The sequence below is a fragment of the Piliocolobus tephrosceles genome, chromosome 16 (assembly GCF_002776525.5).
Source record: "Piliocolobus tephrosceles isolate RC106 chromosome 16, ASM277652v3, whole genome shotgun sequence".
NCBI classification, from domain to species: domain Eukaryota; kingdom Metazoa; phylum Chordata; class Mammalia; order Primates; family Cercopithecidae; genus Piliocolobus; species Piliocolobus tephrosceles.
The window spans coordinates 43,628,043-43,647,910 of record NC_045449.1 but is presented as its reverse complement, the minus strand read 5'-3'; the positions used below and the strand labels follow the sequence as shown (position 1 = coordinate 43,647,910).

General features: G+C 51.4%; 1 protein-coding gene and 1 pseudogene across 2 annotated transcripts in view; both read left to right on the top strand.

The window, feature by feature from the left end:
- WFIKKN2 (WAP, follistatin/kazal, immunoglobulin, kunitz and netrin domain containing 2) overlaps positions 1–5,603 on the top strand; it is a 7,401-nt gene extending 1,798 nt beyond the window's left edge. For both annotated transcript variants that reach the window (XM_023203964.3, XM_023203963.2), the window contains exon 2: positions 2,749–5,603. In XM_023203964.3, the coding sequence (XP_023059732.2) occupies positions 2,818–4,269 (1,452 nt within the window). In that variant the 5' untranslated portion in view covers positions 2,749–2,817 and the 3' untranslated portion in view covers positions 4,270–5,603. The remainder of the gene's footprint in view (positions 1–2,748) is intronic.
- Positions 5,604–12,167: 6,564 nt separating this feature from the next.
- On the top strand, positions 12,168–13,491 carry LOC111537248 (annotated as a pseudogene).
- The last annotated feature ends 6,377 nt before the right edge of the window (positions 13,492–19,868 follow it).

Sequence of the window (19,868 nt, the reverse complement as noted above, 5' to 3'; positions counted from 1 at the left end):
TGAGTGGGATCCAGAAGCTGGAGTGTGAGGCGGACCAGGTGAGTGGGGGCCAGAAGCCAGAGATGGACCATGTGAGCCTGTGAGTGATGGGGGTGGGAGCCACAGGGTGGGGACCATGCAGTAGTGCCCTGCAGGGCCCAGGAAGGTGAAGGAACACAGGCCCCATCCACCTGGAGAGAAACAGGGCACCGTCCTGTCTATGAACACCGAAGCCTGGAAGGAGAGGTGGGAGCGATGTCCTACTTCATCAGGGACTGAAGCCTGAGGATTCCTCCTTCATGCGTGCTGAGGGCTGCTGTGGGCCAGCACCGTGCCAGGCATGTCATGTGTGTTGACATGACAGATCAGCATGGTGGGCATCAGAAGCCCACTCACAGGTGAGAGAGTGGACACAGAGTCAGGCAGGGAGGGCAGAGGTGCCACGGCCAGTGAGGGAACGGTGGGCTTGGAACCCATGTTTAACAACAAAGCTTTGGTTGCATCGGACTCTAGGCCACCTCCCCAGGAGTTTGGACGCTGAGCCCGAGAGCAGACCAGGCTGATGGCAGGCCAAGCAGGAGCAGCTCTGAATGGATGCTCTGGTGTCCCTGGGAGGAAGGAAACCACGTTTCAGCCTGTCAGCTTCCTTGGTCCTGCCTTCTGCTCTGTATCAGAGGGCAATGCCACAGGGCAGGGCCGGTTCTCTTCTGGTTCCCGAGTCATTCCCTAGGGCCATTCCTGCCCACCCCCTCTGGGGCAGCAGACTGTGGGACCTGTACCTGCTCCAGGCAGAGCTATTTCCTGCCCAGTCTGGCCAGCTCTGAGGGCAGCACGGAGTCTCCCAGGGCTCCAGGTCCAGGCTGGGGCATCTCCAGGGAACACGAGAGACAATGGTGCTCCCGTAGATGCCTGGTGTACCCACAGGAGAGCAGAGGGCTGACCTGGACAGAGTGGCCTCAACCTCACAGTGCCCAGGGACAATTCTTAGGCCTCCCAGGACAGATGCCCCCAGTGGGCAATGGTGGTGCCAAGTGAAAGGAAGATGAGAAGTCAGGAGGAGTGGTGGCTGCTCCCATCTGGCCAAGGTCACGCCATTAGTTGGCTACATTTGCAGGCACAGGCTGGCCTGATAAACCAGGTAGGGCTTGGGGATGGTGAGACTCTGGTGGATTTTGTGTGTCTTGGAGAGAAGGCACGTGTGGAGGGCTGGGGATCCAGACAGCCCTTGGGGAGATTCTGACCTCCTTACACGGAAGTGTTCTAAGGACCCCCCTCTAGGTTCCCTGTGGCCAGAAGTACGTTTCCTCTGGTGCCCAAGGACCCAGCCTTTCATGGACCTCCGGGTCCTGAATGTCTTAGGGAATGGGATGAGGCTCAGGCCAAGGAGAAGGTTCTCCTGCTCCCACTCCCTTTCCTGCCCTCCATTCCCTGCGGGGTCCCTCTCCCTTAGACCCAGCTCTGAGAGCTGCCCATCCCTGTCCCAAAGCCTCCCCTGGTGTGGCCTAGAAGACTATGCCAAATAAGGGCTGCAAAACAAAGTCCCCATTCTGAGCCGAAAGGGGCAGAACAGTAAACAAGTCAAGCAGGCAGGCTCCATGCAGCCAGGGTGGGGGGATATTTCCCCCCTCTTAGCTGATGTGGAATGTCAAAGAGGCTGAAATAAAAGTTGGAATGACAAGAGGCCAGCCCTGGTGGGGAGTAATTCACAGAGTTACTACCTGGTGGAGGATTAGGAGCATTGCCTGCCTGCCCAGTGGGTACGATGTGTTATTGTCGAAAACACCACGTGAAATCCTTGTTTGTGTCGGCTCCAGGAGCATGTTGCTAATTTCGAGGAATTAAACTAATGCTTTACGTGGCTCCACAGAAAATCAGAGGGGATTACGGCCTGCCAAGTCCTCGCTGACGGCCTTGCTGACCTTTGCCACACAAGGGGACTTTTTTTCTTGTTGTTTTCCCCATGAAAGGTCCTACATGGAGCTGACACCTGGGCCTGGCAGAGCCTGTGACTCTGAGACCCAGCGTGGGGGACCTGTCATGCCTGCCCTGACTGTTGGCTGTGGATCGGTCTGGGCCCTCTCACAGCCTCTGTTCCCCGTGTGTGTCGGTCTCCTTGACGGGAGGAGAGGTGTGGATCACCTCGGATAAAGTCCCAGGGCATTCCCCTCTCAGCCTCTGACGTGAACTCTTCTAGTCAGCAAGACATCCTCGCTCCCATGGGAAAGAGATGAAAGGCAGGCCTACTTGTTCAAGCTAGACCTCATTTGTGCTATGTGATGCAGGAGAAAAAAAAAAAACGCCATTTATCGATCCCCTCCACTGGGAGCTTGGAGCCTTGTTCTGCCACTTCCCATCTCTGTGAACCTGGGCATCGCCTCTCTGAGTCTCTGCAGTCTCATCTGTCAAATGGTTGTAGGAAAACTTCTCTTAGAGTCTTTGGCCCACCCCTTCTGACCCTGCCAGCTGTGTGACCTTGGGAAAGCTACTTAGCCTCTCTGTGCCTCAGTCATCGTCTGTAGAGTGGAGATAATGGCTATAACCTCCTCTGGCTTGTGATGAGCATAGCAAGCTCACGGATGTCGACGTTCTTACACGAGGGCCTGGCACGTAGGAGATGCTATGTATGCATTCGTCATTATTTTCAAATGTTTTGCTCCCACTAGATAGTGAGTACATGTTAGTTCACCTCCCCACAAACCATGGGGTAGGATAGGGAGCCCCTCCTTTCCTCCTCCTCCCTGTTCAGGCCACTCTCTCTGGCTCTTTCAGGAGTGTGAGGCCTATGAGAAGTGCTGCCCCAATGTGTGTGGGACCAAGAGCTGTGTGGCGGCCCGCTACATGGACGTGAAAGGGAAGAAGGGCCCAGTGGGCATGCCCAAGGAGGCCACATGTGACCACTTCATGTGTCTGCAGCAGGGCTCTGAGTGTGACATCTGGGACGGCCAGCCCGTGTGTAAGTGCAAAGACCGCTGTGAGAAGGAGCCCAGCTTTACCTGCGCCTCGGACGGTCTCACTTACTATAACCGCTGCTACATGGATGCCGAGGCCTGCTCCAAAGGCATCACCCTGGCCGTTGTAACCTGCCGCTATCACTTCACCTGGCCCAACACCAGCCCCCCACCACCTGAGACCACCATGCACCCCACCACAGCCTCCCCAGAGACCCCTGAGCTGGACATGGCGGCCCCGGCGCTGCTCAACCACCCTGTGCACCAGTCGGTCACCATGGGTGAGACGGTGAGCTTCTTCTGTGATGTGGTGGGCCGGCCCCGGCCTGAGATCACCTGGGAGAAGCAGTTGGAGGATCGGGAGAACGTGGTCATGCGGCCCAACCATGTGCGTGGCAACGTGGTGGTCACGAACATTGCCCAGCTGGTCATCTATAACGCCCAGCTGCAGGATGCTGGGATCTACACCTGCACGGCCCGGAACGCGGCCGGGGTCCTGAGGGCCGACTTCCCACTGTCGGTGGTCAGGGGACATCAGGCTGCGGCCACCTCAGAGAGCAGCCCTAATGGCACGGCTTTCCCGGCAGCCGAGTGCCTGAAGCCCCCCGACAGCGAGGACTGTGGTGAAGAGCAGACCCGCTGGCACTTCGACGCCCAGGCCAACAACTGCCTGACCTTCACCTTTGGCCACTGCCACCGCAACCTCAACCACTTCGAGACCTATGAGGCCTGCATGCTGGCCTGCATGAGTGGGCCGCTGGCCGCGTGCAGCCTGCCCGCCCTGCAGGGGCCCTGCAAAGCCTACGCGCCTCGCTGGGCTTACAACAGCCAGACGGGCCAGTGCCAGTCCTTTGTCTATGGTGGCTGCGAGGGCAATGGCAACAACTTTGAGAGCCGTGAGGCCTGCGAGGAGTCGTGCCCCTTCCCTAGGGGGAACCAGCGCTGTCGGGCCTGCAAGCCTCGGCAGAAGCTCGTTACCAGCTTCTGTCGCAGCGACTTTGTCATCCTGGGCCGAGTCTCTGAGCTGACTGAGGAGCCTGACTCCGGCCGCGCCCTGGTGACTGTGGATGAGGTCCTAAAGGACGAGAAAATGGGCCTCAAGTTCCTGGGCCGGGAGCCGTTGGAGGTCACTCTGCTCCACGTGGACTGGGCATGCCCCTGCCCTAACGTGACCGTGAGCGAGACGCCACTCATCATCATGGGGGAGGTGGACGGCGGCATGGCCATGCTGCACCCCGATAGCTTTGTGGGCGTGTCGAGTGCCCGCCGGGTCAGGAAGCTCCGCGAGGTCATGCACAAGAAGACCTGTGACGTCCTCAAGGAGTTTCTTGGCTTGCACTGAAGCCCCCCGGCCTCCCCGGCCCCCTCCCTGGCCTCCTTCCACCTATCCACCCCAATGCCTCTCAGCAGACTGGGCGAGGTCAGATTACACAGGCTTGGGCCAGCAGGGAAACATCAACCGGCGTGTCAGAGAAAAAGCCATAGAGGGTCTCAGATCAGCGTCTATTCTTTGGGTTCAATAAGGGGTTCATATCTTTTTTAGCTCAGGTGGACAAAAGAAGTCAGTGGACACACGGAAGTTATTCCTGACCACCAACTTGCTCAGACATTCTCCTCCTCCCCTCACTGGCCCCAGACCCCTGGCTCTCCCAGCCACCCTCCCCCAGCCAGTCTCCCAGAAAGGGTTTAAGAGATGGTCGCCGTGTGCTGGCCACAGGAACAGTTGAATGGATTGGCTTGCAAAGGGGGTAGGTGGGGAGAGATAGGAGGGCCCAGGGACTAATGGGACACCTTTCCCACAGCGTCCTCGATTGCTGTGAGCAGAGGCCACTTGGGGTTAGGGGCATGGGCAGTGGCAAGCTGGAGGCAGAGTCCAGCCCAGCACATGACTTGCCCTGAGTGGAAGCTGCTGGAACGGGTGCCTTTGGGTGGTGGTCAACTGGCCGCTGAGGCCACCACGGCACCAGCAGAATACGTATTTCTTCTCCCTGGCTGCATTGGTTTGTCGATCTAGTTCAGTTGAATTCAGTGGACGTTCTCTGAATGCTTACTGGGTGCCAGGACCACAGAGAGATGTTAGTCACTGCCCAGCTCTTAGTGCCCCAACACAGATGGCCCTCGTCCCAGGGCCCCCGGACGCACCCCTCTGCTGCCCTCACAGCTGTCTGGAGTTTCTATCTGATGGATGGTGTGCTTCCATATGCCACTGGCTTCTTTGGACATAGGGCAGACAAAAGCCCCGGGATCTGTTTGGTAGCAGGAGAAATGAAGGGAGAGGAAAAAGCAGGCAGGGAAGGGGGTAGTAAAGGACTGAGAGAGGAGTGAGGTGGCTGGAGAAGGAAAAGTAACATTGCTCGATGCTTCCATCTGGTGGCGGCCTCCGGAGCCCACGGGAACCTGGAGGGAGGCTCTCTGTGAGACCTGGGCAAAGGATGTGGCAGCTCGTTGGTGATTTTTCTGTGTGTTTCCAGACTTCCTGTGTAGGCCTGGCCATCCCGCCGCTAGACAGAGGATTGGGAAGCCGCACTGTCAGCTCTGCATCTGCCCCCACGACCCTCCTCTGCCCTATTCTGTCCCTGCCCCTCCAAGCTGAAGAAGGTCCTGGTGGGGCATCCTCATTTCTTCCTCAAATATAAGGAGGAAGATACCAATTAAAAGCTCATAGTATCAATGGCCCTGCTTGTGTGTTTCATTTGGGTTATGATGGGGAAGGGAGGGAGGTGGGTAGTGTCATTTGCTTTGGTGACCTTACAAGAGGGAAGTCTGGCCAGTGGGAGCATCTTTGGGGGTTGGAGAGACGCTGGTAATATTTGAGCCCCCTTTGTAGCTCCAAGGCCCCTTAACTGATGCTCAGCTCAGCTCTGTGAGTTAAGCTGAGGTCGGAGAGGTGCGGTGACTTGCCAAGAACACAAAGGCAGGAAGGGGTGGGGCCCAGTCCAGGTGTTCTGATCTGTAACCTGCTGTCACCCCAGCGTGACAGCACAGTTGGTCAGGTCCAGACCCTGCCACCAAGGGTGTCAAGTTCAGAGGCGAGAAGGTGGAGGAGATGGGAACGGAGCAAGCAAGGACAGCTGACAGCTGTGACTCACTAGGGGGCCTCTAGGTGAGGCCTGGTCCCAGGAAGACTCTGCGTCAAAGCCCTAGGTATGCTCAGGTCACGGGGCTCAGTTCCCAGAATGGGGACAGCAGTGCCTTTGGCCCCAGGGAGGCCCACAGCGGCTCCCCAGCCCTGGAGACGTGTTCAGGAGCCCTGCAGCCATGGCACACCCCACAGCCTGTTTGTCCCCAAGAGATGCCACTCCCCTGCACACTTGCCTGTGTTTTCCTGGGCCCCAACCCAAAAGAAGAATCCAGGCCCAGCCTAGCCTGGCCCACCCCATCTCATCTGCAATAAGGGCGCGAGGAGGAGGTCGGGAGCAGGAAGAACAGAGGCAGAGGATCCAAGGTTTCTCAAGTTGACATCGGGAGAACACTGAGCACAAAACTGAGCCACCTCTCAAGCCTGTAATCCCAGCACTTCAGGAGGCCGAGACGGGTGGATCATGAGGTCAGGAGATCGAGACCGTCCTGGCTAACACGGTGAAACCCCATTTCTACTAAAAAAAAATACAAAAAACTAGCCAGGCGAGGTGGCGGGCACCTGTAGTCCCAGCTACTCGGGAGGCTGAGGCAGGAGAATGGCATAAACCCGGGAGGCGGAGCTTGCAGTGAGCTGAGATCTAGCCACTGCACTCCAGTCTGGGCGACAGAGCGAGACTCCGTCTCAAAAAAAAAAAAAAACAAAAAACAAACAAACAAAAAAAACTGAGCCACCAAAGTGGTGTGGGCAGCAGCCACGGGCCCCCACCCTGCTCAGGTGAGGTAACCAAGGAAAGTGAGGATGGTCTCACCCTGTCCTCAGAGACCCAGGGACATTCTGTGCACCTGCTTCCAGCTCGAGCTCTAGCACATTACCATGGAAGCTGTGGGGGCAAGTGTCCACATGCCAGCGCCTGTCACCTCCCTTTCACCCGCATTTGCACAGATATGGGACCTGAGCACTGCGGCTGGGCCAGGACAGCAGGGCCCCCAGTCACACGTCTGCTTCCCTGATGAAGGTGTGAGGTTCAGGAAAATCCCATCTCGGGGCTCCCTCTAACCAGACCACTGCCCACTCACAGCCCCAGACCTGGGGTGCCTGTCACACTCCAGCCCCACCTAGCAGAGCGAGAAAACTCAGCCCGTGAAGTCAGACTTGCCTAGGTCTGAATCTAGGCTCTGCTGCTTACCTGCGATCTCTCTGAGTCTCTGTTTCCTCATCTGTAGAACACAGGGTAGTAAGATCACTCTACAAGAGGCTCGGGAGCTGGGCCCTGTTAACTGGGTACAACTGGAAAGCCCAGGAAGGAGGGCCTGGCGCCGAGTGGCTGCCCCCTCCCACCCTTAGCAGCTCTCCACTCAGAACAGACCCTAGAACTGAAAGCCCTCCCCTCGCGTTTCTGGGTCTTGGGCTTTGCAGCTTCAAATGTTTTATTCTGTTGCTCACAGAGTGTATCCAATCTGAGCACCACTATAAGCTGAGGTGGGGTTCAGAAAATATGGGCACTTAGAGAATGGGTGGTTTCGAACCTATTATAACTTCTGACCTACTACCTGGCATTCATTTTCTATCCTTGAAACCAAGCCAGAGTTCTTTCTTTCTGTTATCCTAGGCCTTATACAAAGGCTGGCATCTAGCAGGAGCTCAGGAAAGGGTGGATGGAGCTCCCAGGGCCTGGTTGCCAGCCAGTCTCAGGAGGTTGCTTTGCTCAGTCAAATCGAGGAGATTTGGCCCCAGCCTAGGTCCCGGGACATAACGAAATTGAGGCCCCTTTATCTAGGCTAGACTCACCTGTCTCCTATCTGCCCGGGATACTCACTCCTCACCTTCCTGCACGCACTTGGCTCTCTCCTTCCTGCTCTGACCCTCAGTATGCCTCTTCAGAGGCCTATTCCTGAGCGGCCTGTCTCCAGATCAGTCCCCAGGGCCTCTGGGGCAGGGCAGCTTGGCTTTTTCCACCCTCCGCCTCCCCCAGCACCTCCAGCCTGCTAGGACACTCTGCTCCATTGTTTAGCCAGCTGCTCTGTAGTCTGATGTCATCCCCCGGACAGTGGGGCTGGAGACCAGGGATGGAGTGGACCCCGATTAGGGAAGGGGGAGAATAAGTCCACAGCCTCGGTGATTGCCTTAAGCCATGGGGAACTCCCTCCATCCCCTTGTCCTGTTGTAAAACAGCAGCATGCATGAGCACGTCCTATGTGCCAGGTACCAGCTCTTGCAAGGTCCATTGCAACTGGAGGAGACAGAAGGCTATTTTGTAGGTAGGAAAACTAAGACTAGAGGGGATAAGAAACTTGCCCCAAATCGGGTGAGTGGCAGATCCAAGACTTGAATCCTGCCAGTCTGACTTCAGAGTTGTTGATTTGTTTGGTTTTTTTTTTTTTTTGAGACAGAGTCTCGCTCCGTCGCCCGGGCTGGAGTGCAGTGGCCGGATCTCAGCTCACTGCAAGCTCCGCCTCCCAGGTTCCCGCCATTCTCCTGCCTCAGCCTCCCGAGTAGCTGGGACTACAGATGCCCGCCACCTCGCCCGGCTAGTTTTTTGTTTTTTTGTTTTTTTTTTTTTTTGTTTGTTTTGAGACAGAGTCTCGCTCCGTCGCCCAGGCTGGAGTGCAGTGGCCGGATCTCAGCTCACTGCAAGCTCCGCTTCCTGGGTTTACGCCATTCTCCTGCCTCAGCCTCCCGCGTAGCTGGGACTACAGGCGCCAGCCACCTCGCCCGGCTAGCTTTTTGTATTTTTTAGTAGAGACGGGGTTTCACCGTGTTAGCCAGGATGGTCTCGAACTCCTGACCTTGTGATCCTCCCGTCTCGGCCTCCCAAAGTGCTGGGATTACAGGCTTGAGCCACCACGCCCGGCCAGTTTTTTGTATTTTTTAGCAGAGACGGGGTTTCACCGTGTTAGCCAGGATGGTCTCGATCTCCTGACCTCGTGATCCGCCCGTCTCGGCTCCCAAAGTGCTGGGATTACAGGCTTGAGCCACCGCGCCTGGCCTTGTTTTGTTTTTAAGATGGAGTCTCACTCTGTCACCCAGGCTGGAGTGCAGTGACGTGAGGTCAGCTCACTGTGAACTTCGCCTCCCGGGTTCAAGCGATTCCTGTGCCTCAGCCTCCCTGAGTAGCTGGGATTACAGGCATGTGCCACCATGCCTGGCTAATTTTTGTATTTTTAGTAGAGACAGAGTTTTGCCGTGTTGGCCAGGCTAGTTTCTAACTCCTGACCTCAGGTGATCCACCTGCCTCAGCCTCCCAAAGTGCTGGGATTACAGGCATGAGCCACCACGCCCAGCCTAGAGCTCGTAATGCTCATGTTATGTTGTTTTTCCTAGCACGCAAAACACACACACACACACACACAAACACACACACCCTGCTCTGGGCTGGGCAGTTGGAGTCCCATTAGGACCCCGAATGTCTGTAAAGAGGCTGCCTCCCGTCAGCACACACATGCCACCCAGGGCTGTTTACAACCTCCCCGTGTGACAAGTATTTCCATCACATACACAAGCAGTCCTGGCCTACATTCATCAGCCTTCTGCCTACTCATCCTTCAAGACTCAGCTCCTTGGGGAAGCCTCTGCTGTCCCCGGCTGTGTGAGCACTCCTCTCTGAGTCCCTCTCCCTCTGTTTGTGCTGAGCCCGATCAGAATCACAGCCTAGGGCCTCCAGGAAGCTGTGGGCCAAGCTCTGAGAGCTCATGGAGGGGCCTGCTGGGTGAAACAGAGGGTCCTGGGAGCAGGGGCCATGCAGTGCTGCTGCACTGAACAAGCACAAGCCTAGAAGGGGCCTCTCTGGGGTCCTCCCTCTTTTTTCCAGCTCCACTTCCTGTTACCTCCTCCTCCTCCTCTTCCTCCCACCTCTCCGAGGAGTCTGAAGCTTCCCTCCTACCCTGGATAATTTGTGATTAATGCAGGCGGGAAGGGTGGCAGGGTTCCTGGGCCCTATTCTTGGCTGTGGCCTCATTCTGGAATGTGCCCTGAGGTCAGGTGACACTCCTCACTCAGGCTGTGTCAGAAGGAAGGAAGAGTAAACCTCCAGCCGACATCTCCTGAGGGAGAGAGCAGGGTGGGCAGGTGGGCGAACCCCTTACCCCTCTCCTGCCTGCCTCCTAGGCTCCCCAGGCCCTCGACCCATTTCAGGGTCACGTTGGAGTCCCTGTAGTTCCGTCCCAAATTACCCCGGGACGAACTCCACTAGGTCTCCAGCAATACTCTGGCCACCGTCAACCCCACTTGGATGAGGGAAAGCAGAACCCAGCCCAACATAGACTAGCCTCTCCCGGAGGTGGGGCCTCTTCCCAGGTGTCTGTCAGGGGCAAAGCGGGCACTTGCGTGCTTTTGGCCCTTTTCAGGTCTTGAGGACACTGCCAGAGACCCGACGGGAGGAGGTGGACCCACCCCGATAACTTGTTTTCTGTTTTGGTGTGAGGGATGCATCCAATTCTGTCCATAGTCTAAGCAAGAGCAGAGGGTGGTGACTTTATCTCCTTTCTGTGTGGGTAGCCCGGAAGTGAGGAGGGGCCTGGGGTTTTCTCAAGGACCCTGGGCAGGGGAGAAGCACAGTGCCAGCAGTGGGGTGGACATGAGGATGCTAACCCCTGCGCCAGGCACTTCACATGGAATGTCCAGTTGAATCCTCCCAACCCTCTGAAGGCACCATATTATTTTACTATTTCACCACTTGGCAGATCACACTCTAAGCTGCAACCTTCAGGAGGGCAAAGACCATGCTTTGTTCACCTGTACGCCAAACACAAACCTGACCATGTTCATTAGGTGTTTGTTGAATGAATGAATGAATGAATGAGGCAAGCCCTACAGGCTTTATGGAAGAAAAGAGACCCTCTTAGGTGCTATTTTACAGGTGCTGAACCAGAGACTCTAAATATTTAAAGAATCCAAGGCCATAGGGTCATTCAATGAAAGAGCCAAGATTCAAAGCCAAGTCTGTCTGAGTTCGGTGCCTATACTCTTATCATGATGTCACATATGTATTTTAACCATCACAGTTAAAGGTTGAGGACCCCAAATGGCAGTTCCCCCTTCTAAACACCCATAACCACCACTTCCAACTGATCCTTGACCTCTGGGAGTACCAAGGGTTTATAGAAGTTTTATAAAGCCATACTCTCCAATATTGTTAGTACTGAATTCATGTACATGAATTTAAATTAAATTAAAATACAAAATTCAGTTCCTCAGTTACACTAGTTATGTCTCAAGGCCCACATTTCATGTGGCTAGTAGCTGCCATATTGGACAACAGGCAGAGTATTTCCAACATCACAGGAAGTTCTATTGCACACCCCTGTTATAAAAGATTGACACGAAATTCTCTTTACTCCCATTGTCTCATGACCCTGGTCTCAGCCTCAGTATCCCCTCATCTTTTCTCCTGAAAGGCTTATACATTTTTTTTCTTTTTTTGTTTGAGATGGAGTTTCACTCTCTCACCCAGGCTGGAGTGCAGTGGTGCAATATCGGCTCACTGCAACCTCTACCTCCTGTGTTCAAGTGATTCTCCTGTCTCAGCCTCCCAAGTAGCTGGGATTACAGGCGCCCACCACCACGCCCGACTAATTTTCATATTTTTTAGTAGAGACGGGGTTACGCCATGTTGGCCAGGCTGGTTTCGAACTCCTGACCTCAGGTGATCCATCTGCCTCAGCCCCCCAAAGTGCTGGGATTACAGGCGTGAGCCACTGCACTCGGCCAGGCTTACACATCTTCATGCAAATAAAGTTCTTGATGGCCTCCCTCAGTACCCCAGAGTTCCCAAAGACGGACACAAATAAGCGCGCGTGCACACACACACACACACACGCAGCACCAACAATCACGACATGCAGGTGAAGACGAGTTCTCCAAACTTTTAGCTGAATATGGTAGGGGAGCTGCTGATAGGAGGGAGACAGTGGGAATGAGAGGCTAAGTCCTCCCATGGCACAGCACAGTGCCCATGACGGCTGCTGCCTCCTAGGAATCAGTCTGCCACCAGGCCAGTTATTCAGCAGCTCTTCAGAGACACCTATGCTGCAGCTGTCATCTTGTTTCTTGCATGGAAGTGCTGACTAAAAGTCTAATAATTATTTTGTTAGTGGTCATTGCTGCTATAAGTGAGCTGCATAAGCATTTAAAAAGAGGGCCCGGGGGCTCTGTTCCACAGGATGGGGGTGGTTAAAGATGTCAAGAACAAGGCCTACTTTAAGAGATGCACGGGAAATTTAGAAGATGACAAGAGGGTAAAACTGATTGCTACCCTTGGAAACACTTGGTGATATAGGATAAAAGCAAGTACAACATGCCCAAATACAGGAAAAGTCATGTAACTAGTAGAGATATCATTTGTCAGATTACTTATGCTCATATAGAAGGGGATATGATAGTCTATACCGCTTACGCACGCACATGAACTGCCAAAATGCAGTGTGAAGGTTGGCCTGACAGATGACGCTGCAGCCTGTTGTACCAGCCAGTGCTGGCCCGCAGGCTTCTCAATAGGTTTGGCATGGACAAGATCTATGATGGCCAAGTGAAGGTGACCAGAGATGAATTATAATGTGGAAAGCATTGATAGTCAGCCTGGTGCCTTCACCTGCTATTTGCATGCAGGCTTTGCCAGAACTACCATTGGCAATAAAGTTTTTGGGGCCCTGAAGGGAGCTGTGGATGGAGGCTTGTCTATCCCTCACAGTACCAAATGATTCCCTGTTTATGATTCTGAAAGCAAGGAATTGAAGGCAGAAGTGCATCAGAAGTACATCATGGGTCAGAATGTTGCAGATCGGATGCATTACCTATTGGAAGAAGACAAAGATGCTTACAAGAAACAGTTCTCTCAACACATAAAGAACAGCATAACTCCAGACATGGTGGAGGACATGTGTAAGGAAGCTCATGCTGCTATACAAGAGAATCTAGCTGTGTTAGTCTGTTCTTGCACTGCTATAAAGAAAAGCCTGAGACTGGATAATTTATGAAGAAAAGAGGTTTAATTGGCAGGCTATGCAGGAAACATAGTGGCTTCTGCTTCTGGGGAGGCCTCAGGAAACGTACAATCACGGCAGAAGGCAAAGGGGAAGCAGGCACGTCTTACATGGCCAGAGCAAGAGGAAGAGAGAGAGGGGGGAAGTGCCACATACTTTTGAACCACCAGAGCTCCTAATAACTTACTCACTATCATGAGAACAGCACCGAGGGATGGTGCTAAACCATTCATGAGAAACCACCCCCAGGATCCAATCATCTCCCACCAGGTCTCGCCTCCAACACTGGGGATTAAAATTTCACATACGATTTGGTGGGGACACAGATGCAAACCATATCACCAGTCTATGAGAAGAAGCCCGAGAACGAAGCTAAAAAGAAGAGATAGAACCGTCCCCAAATGTCCCCTGCCCAGAAGAAAGATTGGGTAGCTCAAAAGAAGGCAAGCTTGTTTTCTCTGAGCCCGCTCTCACAAGAGTAAAGGAGCAGGCTGTTGAGGACTAAACCAAACAACAATTTTCTTTCTGTTTTTTTTGTTTCGTTTTTGTTTTTTTTTTTGTTTTTTTTTTTTTTAGATAGGGTCTTGCTCTGTTACTCGGGCTGGAGCTCAGTGGTGCGATCTTGGCTCAGGGCAACCTCCACCTCCCAGGTTCAAGCAATTCTCCTGCCCCAGCCTCCCCAGTAGCTGGGATTAAAGGCACACCCCACCACACCAGGCTAATTTTTGTATTTTTAGTAGAGACGGGGTTTCGCCATGTTGGCTAGGCTAGTCTCAAACGCCTGGCCTCAGTTGATCCGCCTGCCTTAGCCTACCCAAGTACTGAAATTACAGGCGTGAGACACCACTCCCGACCCCAGACAATTTTCTATGAGGATTTTTCAGATAAAGACAATCAACATATTAAGCAATAAATAAGTAAATAAATTAATTAACAAATTAATAAGGGACCAGATGTTTTAGGCCTCAAGGTCCCCAAATCTCCTTGCTCTCCAGGGTGGGTGGCAGTGAGAAAAGATCACAGTCATGGCAGAGCATGGGCTCAAATACTGGCTTTGTGACTTTGAGTAGTTAACTTCTCTGTGCCTTAGTATTATCATCTATACCACAGAATAATAATGGTAGCCATAGTGCCTCTCCAGGGTAGCTGGTCCTGGGCCTCACTGCTTCAGCTTGTTGGCGATAATTGCTGTTGCACGTCCCTGCCCATGATTGGAGCAAGAACCAGGAGGGGAGAACAGACCCCTCTCCCAGAGCAAAGCCAGAACAGATTCAGTCTCCTTTGCTGACAAGGAAAGAGTCCAGGAGAAGGGTAGCTGGAGAAGAGAGGGGGAGAGGAGGAGGGAGGGAACAAGAAGAAAAAGGAGAAGAGGGACAGGAAGACGCATACACACATACGCACACACTTGGGGTTGTGCAGTTGGAGGCCCAGGAAGCAGAGATAAAGTGTAGTAATTTGTTTAGAGATGGGGAACCTCTGAGACCTCCATGGAGACCCTAAGAACATTCTGAATCCTTCATTCCCAGCTCCAATACCTCGGGGTACAGAACGAAGCTCTCATTGATCCTTTATTTCAAGTGCCACTCTCCATCTCAATGTACCACAAGGGGCAACAGAATAAAAGGGGAAACAGCCTTAGAACCCTGGTATGATCAGTAACAGACTCAAAGCAATCTTCACAATCATTACAACCAGCAGTTTTACCCTGTGACCCTAAAAGCGCTGAAGCTGGTGTTTATGGATGACTAGAACACAGCTTTAGTGAGACTCATACAGATGGTAACCCACCCCTGTCCCAGGCCTCACAGAAGGTGGGCACCCTTTACCAATTAGATGTCCTTTTGGCAGGGGTTAATAATTTCTGTTACTAAGAGCTTACAGCACTTAATATGTGTTCAACATGCATTATCTCATTAAATATTTACAACCCTGTCATGTGTATGTATTTTCACCTCCATTTAATAGTCTGTCCATTTCAGAGATAATGAAACCGAGGCTCAGGGAGATTGAAAAATTTTCCCAAAGTCCCTGGCTAAGCAGGGAACCAAACCTAGGTGTGTCTACAGGACTCCAAAGGCCACATACTCAACCGCATTTGTGATATTTTCCACCACAGATTCAAGAACAGTCAAGTCTGGTTTCGTCTCATTTTTGTGTCCTTCCTTCTCCTTGCTAATATACCAACAAATTTTACTACCTAGGATTCTCATGAAAAGGCACGTTTATGGCCAGTTGACCTCCCCTAAATAGGCTGAGCGCTCGTCCTTGAGGCTAAGCCATGGCAGGAGAAGGGGAGGATTTGAGCCCTCTCTCACCAGAGTAAAGAGAGTTCAGGTTATTCAATGTAGGGAAGAGGATATGCTGAATGCTTTATTTATCTTACCTACTCATCACACCAACCCTAACAAGTAGAATTTGGAACCCTTTTACAGATAGGAAATCTGAGGTGGAATCGTTTTAACAGTGCACTGCTATTTAAGGTTGAGTTTGGGATTTGATTCAAAGTCTGACCCCAGGCCAGGCATGGTGGCTCACGCCTGTAATGCCAGCACTTTGGGAGGCCAAGGCAGCGGATCACCTGAGGCCTGGAGTTCGAGACCAGCCTGGCTAACATGGTGAAACCCCGTCTCTACTAAAAATACAAAAATATCAGCCAGGTGTGGTGGCGGGCGCCTGTAATCCCAGCTACTCAGGAGGCTGAGGTAGGAGAATCCCTTGAACCTGGGAAGTGGAGGTTGCAGTGAGCCGATATTGCGCCACTCCACTCCAGCCCGGGTAACAGAGAAGGCCCTTTCCAAAAAAAAAAAAAAAAAAACTCTGACCCCAAAGCCCATGTTCTTTCTCATAGAGGATCACTAGGAGTAATGTTATTTGGAGGCTGAATGAAGCGCCCTACACCACTCTAGAGCATTCTTACATCTGCAGGGAAAATAGTGGAAACATGTGTCCCTGCTGTCAAGTGGGTGCGAGACAAGGGTCAGACGCTGGTGTCTTCTGTGCCAAAGCAGGATCCACGCTCTGTACAGAGTAGTGATGCTCCCTGAACAGTCCCAGGTCACATGAAGGAGCTTGGCCAGCTTGTGGTGGTATTTTCAGTGGATGACAGAGTGTTCAGCCACAGAGAACTTAGGGAAGCCTGGGGAAGGGCATTGCCCGGGGAAGCGACCCAGGCGAAAAGTTATTTGGGAATGTTAATTTCTGGCTGAAATTTATACAAAGCTTTCCCTTCAAAGCCTCATTCTTTGCTTTATGTTCAAACCGGAAGATATTACAGGCGCCCAAAAAGCCAAACTGGAAAAGGAAACTACTGAGCTCCACAGACTTGTTACCTCGGCCAGGGGTAGGGTGTGGCGATGGGAGTGGCAACTGGGAGTGAGCTGGGGGTGTCTGAGTTTGTGCAATGAACACACACTTTCCACCACCACCAACTTCTGGAAGGGTGGTACCTGCTGTGAGCCCTGACATCACAAAACCAAAAGAGGCTTTGTCACTAAAGGTAGGAAAACAAATGAGATGACCCCTAGAGGGAGCTTCTAGCCTGAGGAGGTTTCTAGATTAAGCATGAAACTGAAACTGTCTTGAAAGCAAGGAATTTGACATCCCTCTGACACAGCCTGACGCCCCTCTCACTCCCACCTCTTCCTTCCTTGGACTTCTTACCGGTCCTCCCCATCTCACTCCTGGGTTTGATGAATAAAGAAGTTTTAAACTATTTCTCTTTCATAATGTTTCTGTACAAAGCTTGAAACAGTGAAAAAATAAGTTAAAATGTTCAAATTCAAAGCAGCTTCTCCCAGGGGAGATGGGCTGGCAGCAGAGCTTCTATTTCTGATTTCCTCTGCCTTTTTCCCCAAGGGTTAGCAGCACACATTCTTCCTACTGTGGATACATCTGATGAAGAACACACACACACACACACACACACACACACACACACACCAGGACCAAGGTTTTCCTCTCAACTCCATGTTCTTCTACTGGAGCTGGGAATTTGAGGGAGCCCAGGCTTCTCCAGGTGCTTCCAGTGGACACTGTACCCATTCTTTATAGCTTGATATTTCCTCCCAGATCTAGAATCTCTTAGATAGGCACAGTCTCTCCCTTTTTTTTTGTTCATATCCCTACATATTCCTGTGTATTATGATTATCTGGGCGTGTGTGTTGCTCTTCGCTAGAGTGTAAGCTCCTTTAGAGGTTCTGAAGGAGTACATATATCACTACCAGTTCCTAACGCAGGAGATGCTTAATAAATGTGTTGAGTGGATGAATACAGGAGCTGTTTCTAATCATATCTCACCTTGTTTGAGAAAGAATTTAGGGACAAGAATGGAATCTGACCCCAGGGCAGCCACTTGAGTCAACATCACCCTTTTGCTATCACAAGTACTAGTAAAGCTCAGGACCCAAGACTTCAGTATGTGAAGTGTGTATAGCTGCTTCTCAACAAATCTAATCATCCAGAAAGCAGTAGTGATGTAAGTAAGTAAAGCTAGCACATAGCTCTTAAACTCATATCTTATTCCATTGTGTTTTTGTAACCGATTTCCCTTTCCTAATTGTGCCTGGCAAAGGCTGATAGTAAAATAAGTTTGGGATTGCTGAGCGAACAATCACAAGTGAGGTTTGCAGGAGAGGGGGACCAGGCACAAAGTGCAGCTTAGGTGACTTCTGAACAACCAAGCGTGGCTCTTTTTAGAAAATCGACCTGTCGAGGTCAACCAAAGGAGCGGGATAGTGTAATGGTTAAGGACCATGGACTTTGGAAACAGAATCCCACAGTTCAAATCCTAGCTCCACTGGCTGTGACTGTTGCAAGCTCTCTGCCTCCACTGACATATCTGTAAATGGGAGAAACAGTACAACCTTCAGAGGGTTGTTATGAAGTTGAACTAAATTTAAATGGGGCAGTATCTAGCACATAGTAGATGCATATAAGGGTTGCCATTATTATTACTGAGTTTTTGGGGCTGGTCATTCCCTCTGGATTCCGTCAGACTTTGTGATAGTATAAAAATCATCCTTCAAATGGGCAGTGCTTTACATAGGAGCAGCTCCCCATCCTCCTTGAAAATCTGGAAAAAAGCATACATACAATCTTCAGGAAACTGTGGTGTCAGAACTTCTGCAAAGCCTCCTTCCAGGGAAACTGATCTCCAGGGCAAGTTGTCAGGCAGTGTATGCAGAAGCTCTCTTCTTTACTATCCTTTCCACCTTTCCCAGGCCCTGGAAGCAAAAGCAGATAGAGGACATACACCCTGGTCCCTTGCCCACTGCCAGACCCTTCTCCTTTGGCAGATGCTCCTAAGGAGATAAGCTCTCACTTCCATCTCTCTCTTTCTTTTACACAGAACACAAAAAGTTCAAAGAACTTCAGTGGTTCAGAAAAAAACAAGAATCTTCTTTCTAAGTCACCAAAAAAAGTTTCCTTCCTTTCTTCCAGACTTTTTCAAGATTCGCAAAGCAGAATTTCCCCAAGTAAAATCCTTTATAGCTGTGTGAAAACTCGTTGTTCTCAAAATCTTTAAAGAGCCTCTGGTGACACCTTAGTTTCTAGAAAGATCGACTGCAAAGATTGCAGCTATCTTAAGCCTTGTATTAAAATGGTTTAAGAGATTCCCATCATGTTTTCTGGAAATAAAAAGAAATTAGAATAAAGTAAGTCACCAGGGCTCCACAAAACTTTAGAATGGCAGGTAGTTTGCAAAACTAGAGAGTTTTTTTTGGAAAAAGAGCTTTGAGGGCAGTAGGCAAATCTGGATAATCAGAGTGAAGAAAGAACAGGCATTCTCATTACACAACAAAACAAAATTCAACCTTCATCCTTACTAAAAATGCATTGATGGGGCTGGGCACAGTGGTTCACGCCTGTAATCCCAGCACTTTGGGAGGCCAAGGCGGTAGGATCACAAGGTCAGGAGTTTGAGACCAGCCTGACCAATACGGTGAAACCCCATCTCTACTAAAAATACAAAAATTGGCAGGGCGTGGCGACACATGCCTGTAGTCTCAGCTACTCAGGAGGATGAGGCAGGAGAATCGCTGGAACCCAGGAGGCGGAGGTTGCAGTGAACTAAGATTGTGCCACTCTAGCCTGGGTGACAGAGCGAGACTCCGTCCCCCCACCAAAAAAAAAAAAAAAAGAAAAAAGAAAGAAAAAGAAAAAATAAATGCATTGATGGCTAGTGGAGGGGTGGCAAGGGAAAGCCATCTGAAAGGAATACATACACTTAGTGCAAAACAGAAAAAGATGTTCCTATGCCTAGGAACTACTGAACCTGTGTCACAAGGTATATGGACCCTGTACTAAAATGTACAATATTTGCAGGGCGTGATGATTCCATTTCTTTTTTCTTTCTTTTTTTGAGATGGAGTCTTGCTGTATTGCCCAGGCTGGCATGCAGTGTTGCGATCTCAGCTCACTGCAACCTCTGCCTCCTGGGTTCAAGCGATTCTCCTGCCTCAGCCTTCCCAGTAGCTGGGATTACAGGCGCATGCCACCATGCCTGGCTAATTTTTGTATTTTTAGTAGAGATTAGAGATGGGGTTTCACCATGTTGATCAGGCTGGTCTTAAACTCCTGACCTCATGATCCGCCTGCCTCGGCCTCCCAAAGTGCTGGGATTACAGGCGTGAGCCACCACACCAGGCCAATAATTCCATTTCTTAAACCATACTGTTATGATACTGATAGTATTCCTTTCTATCAGTATCCAGAAGTCATCCACGTATACTCACCATTTGCTAGAAAACAAGCTAGACTGATGCCATGTCCATTCTTGACACTCTTTCTTTCTGGCCTAAAGGAAGCACGAAATTGTTTTAAGTCAGCCTTCCCACTCCAAAAGGGTGTGCACCATAATTTTCCAGCTTTCTCACTAGCAC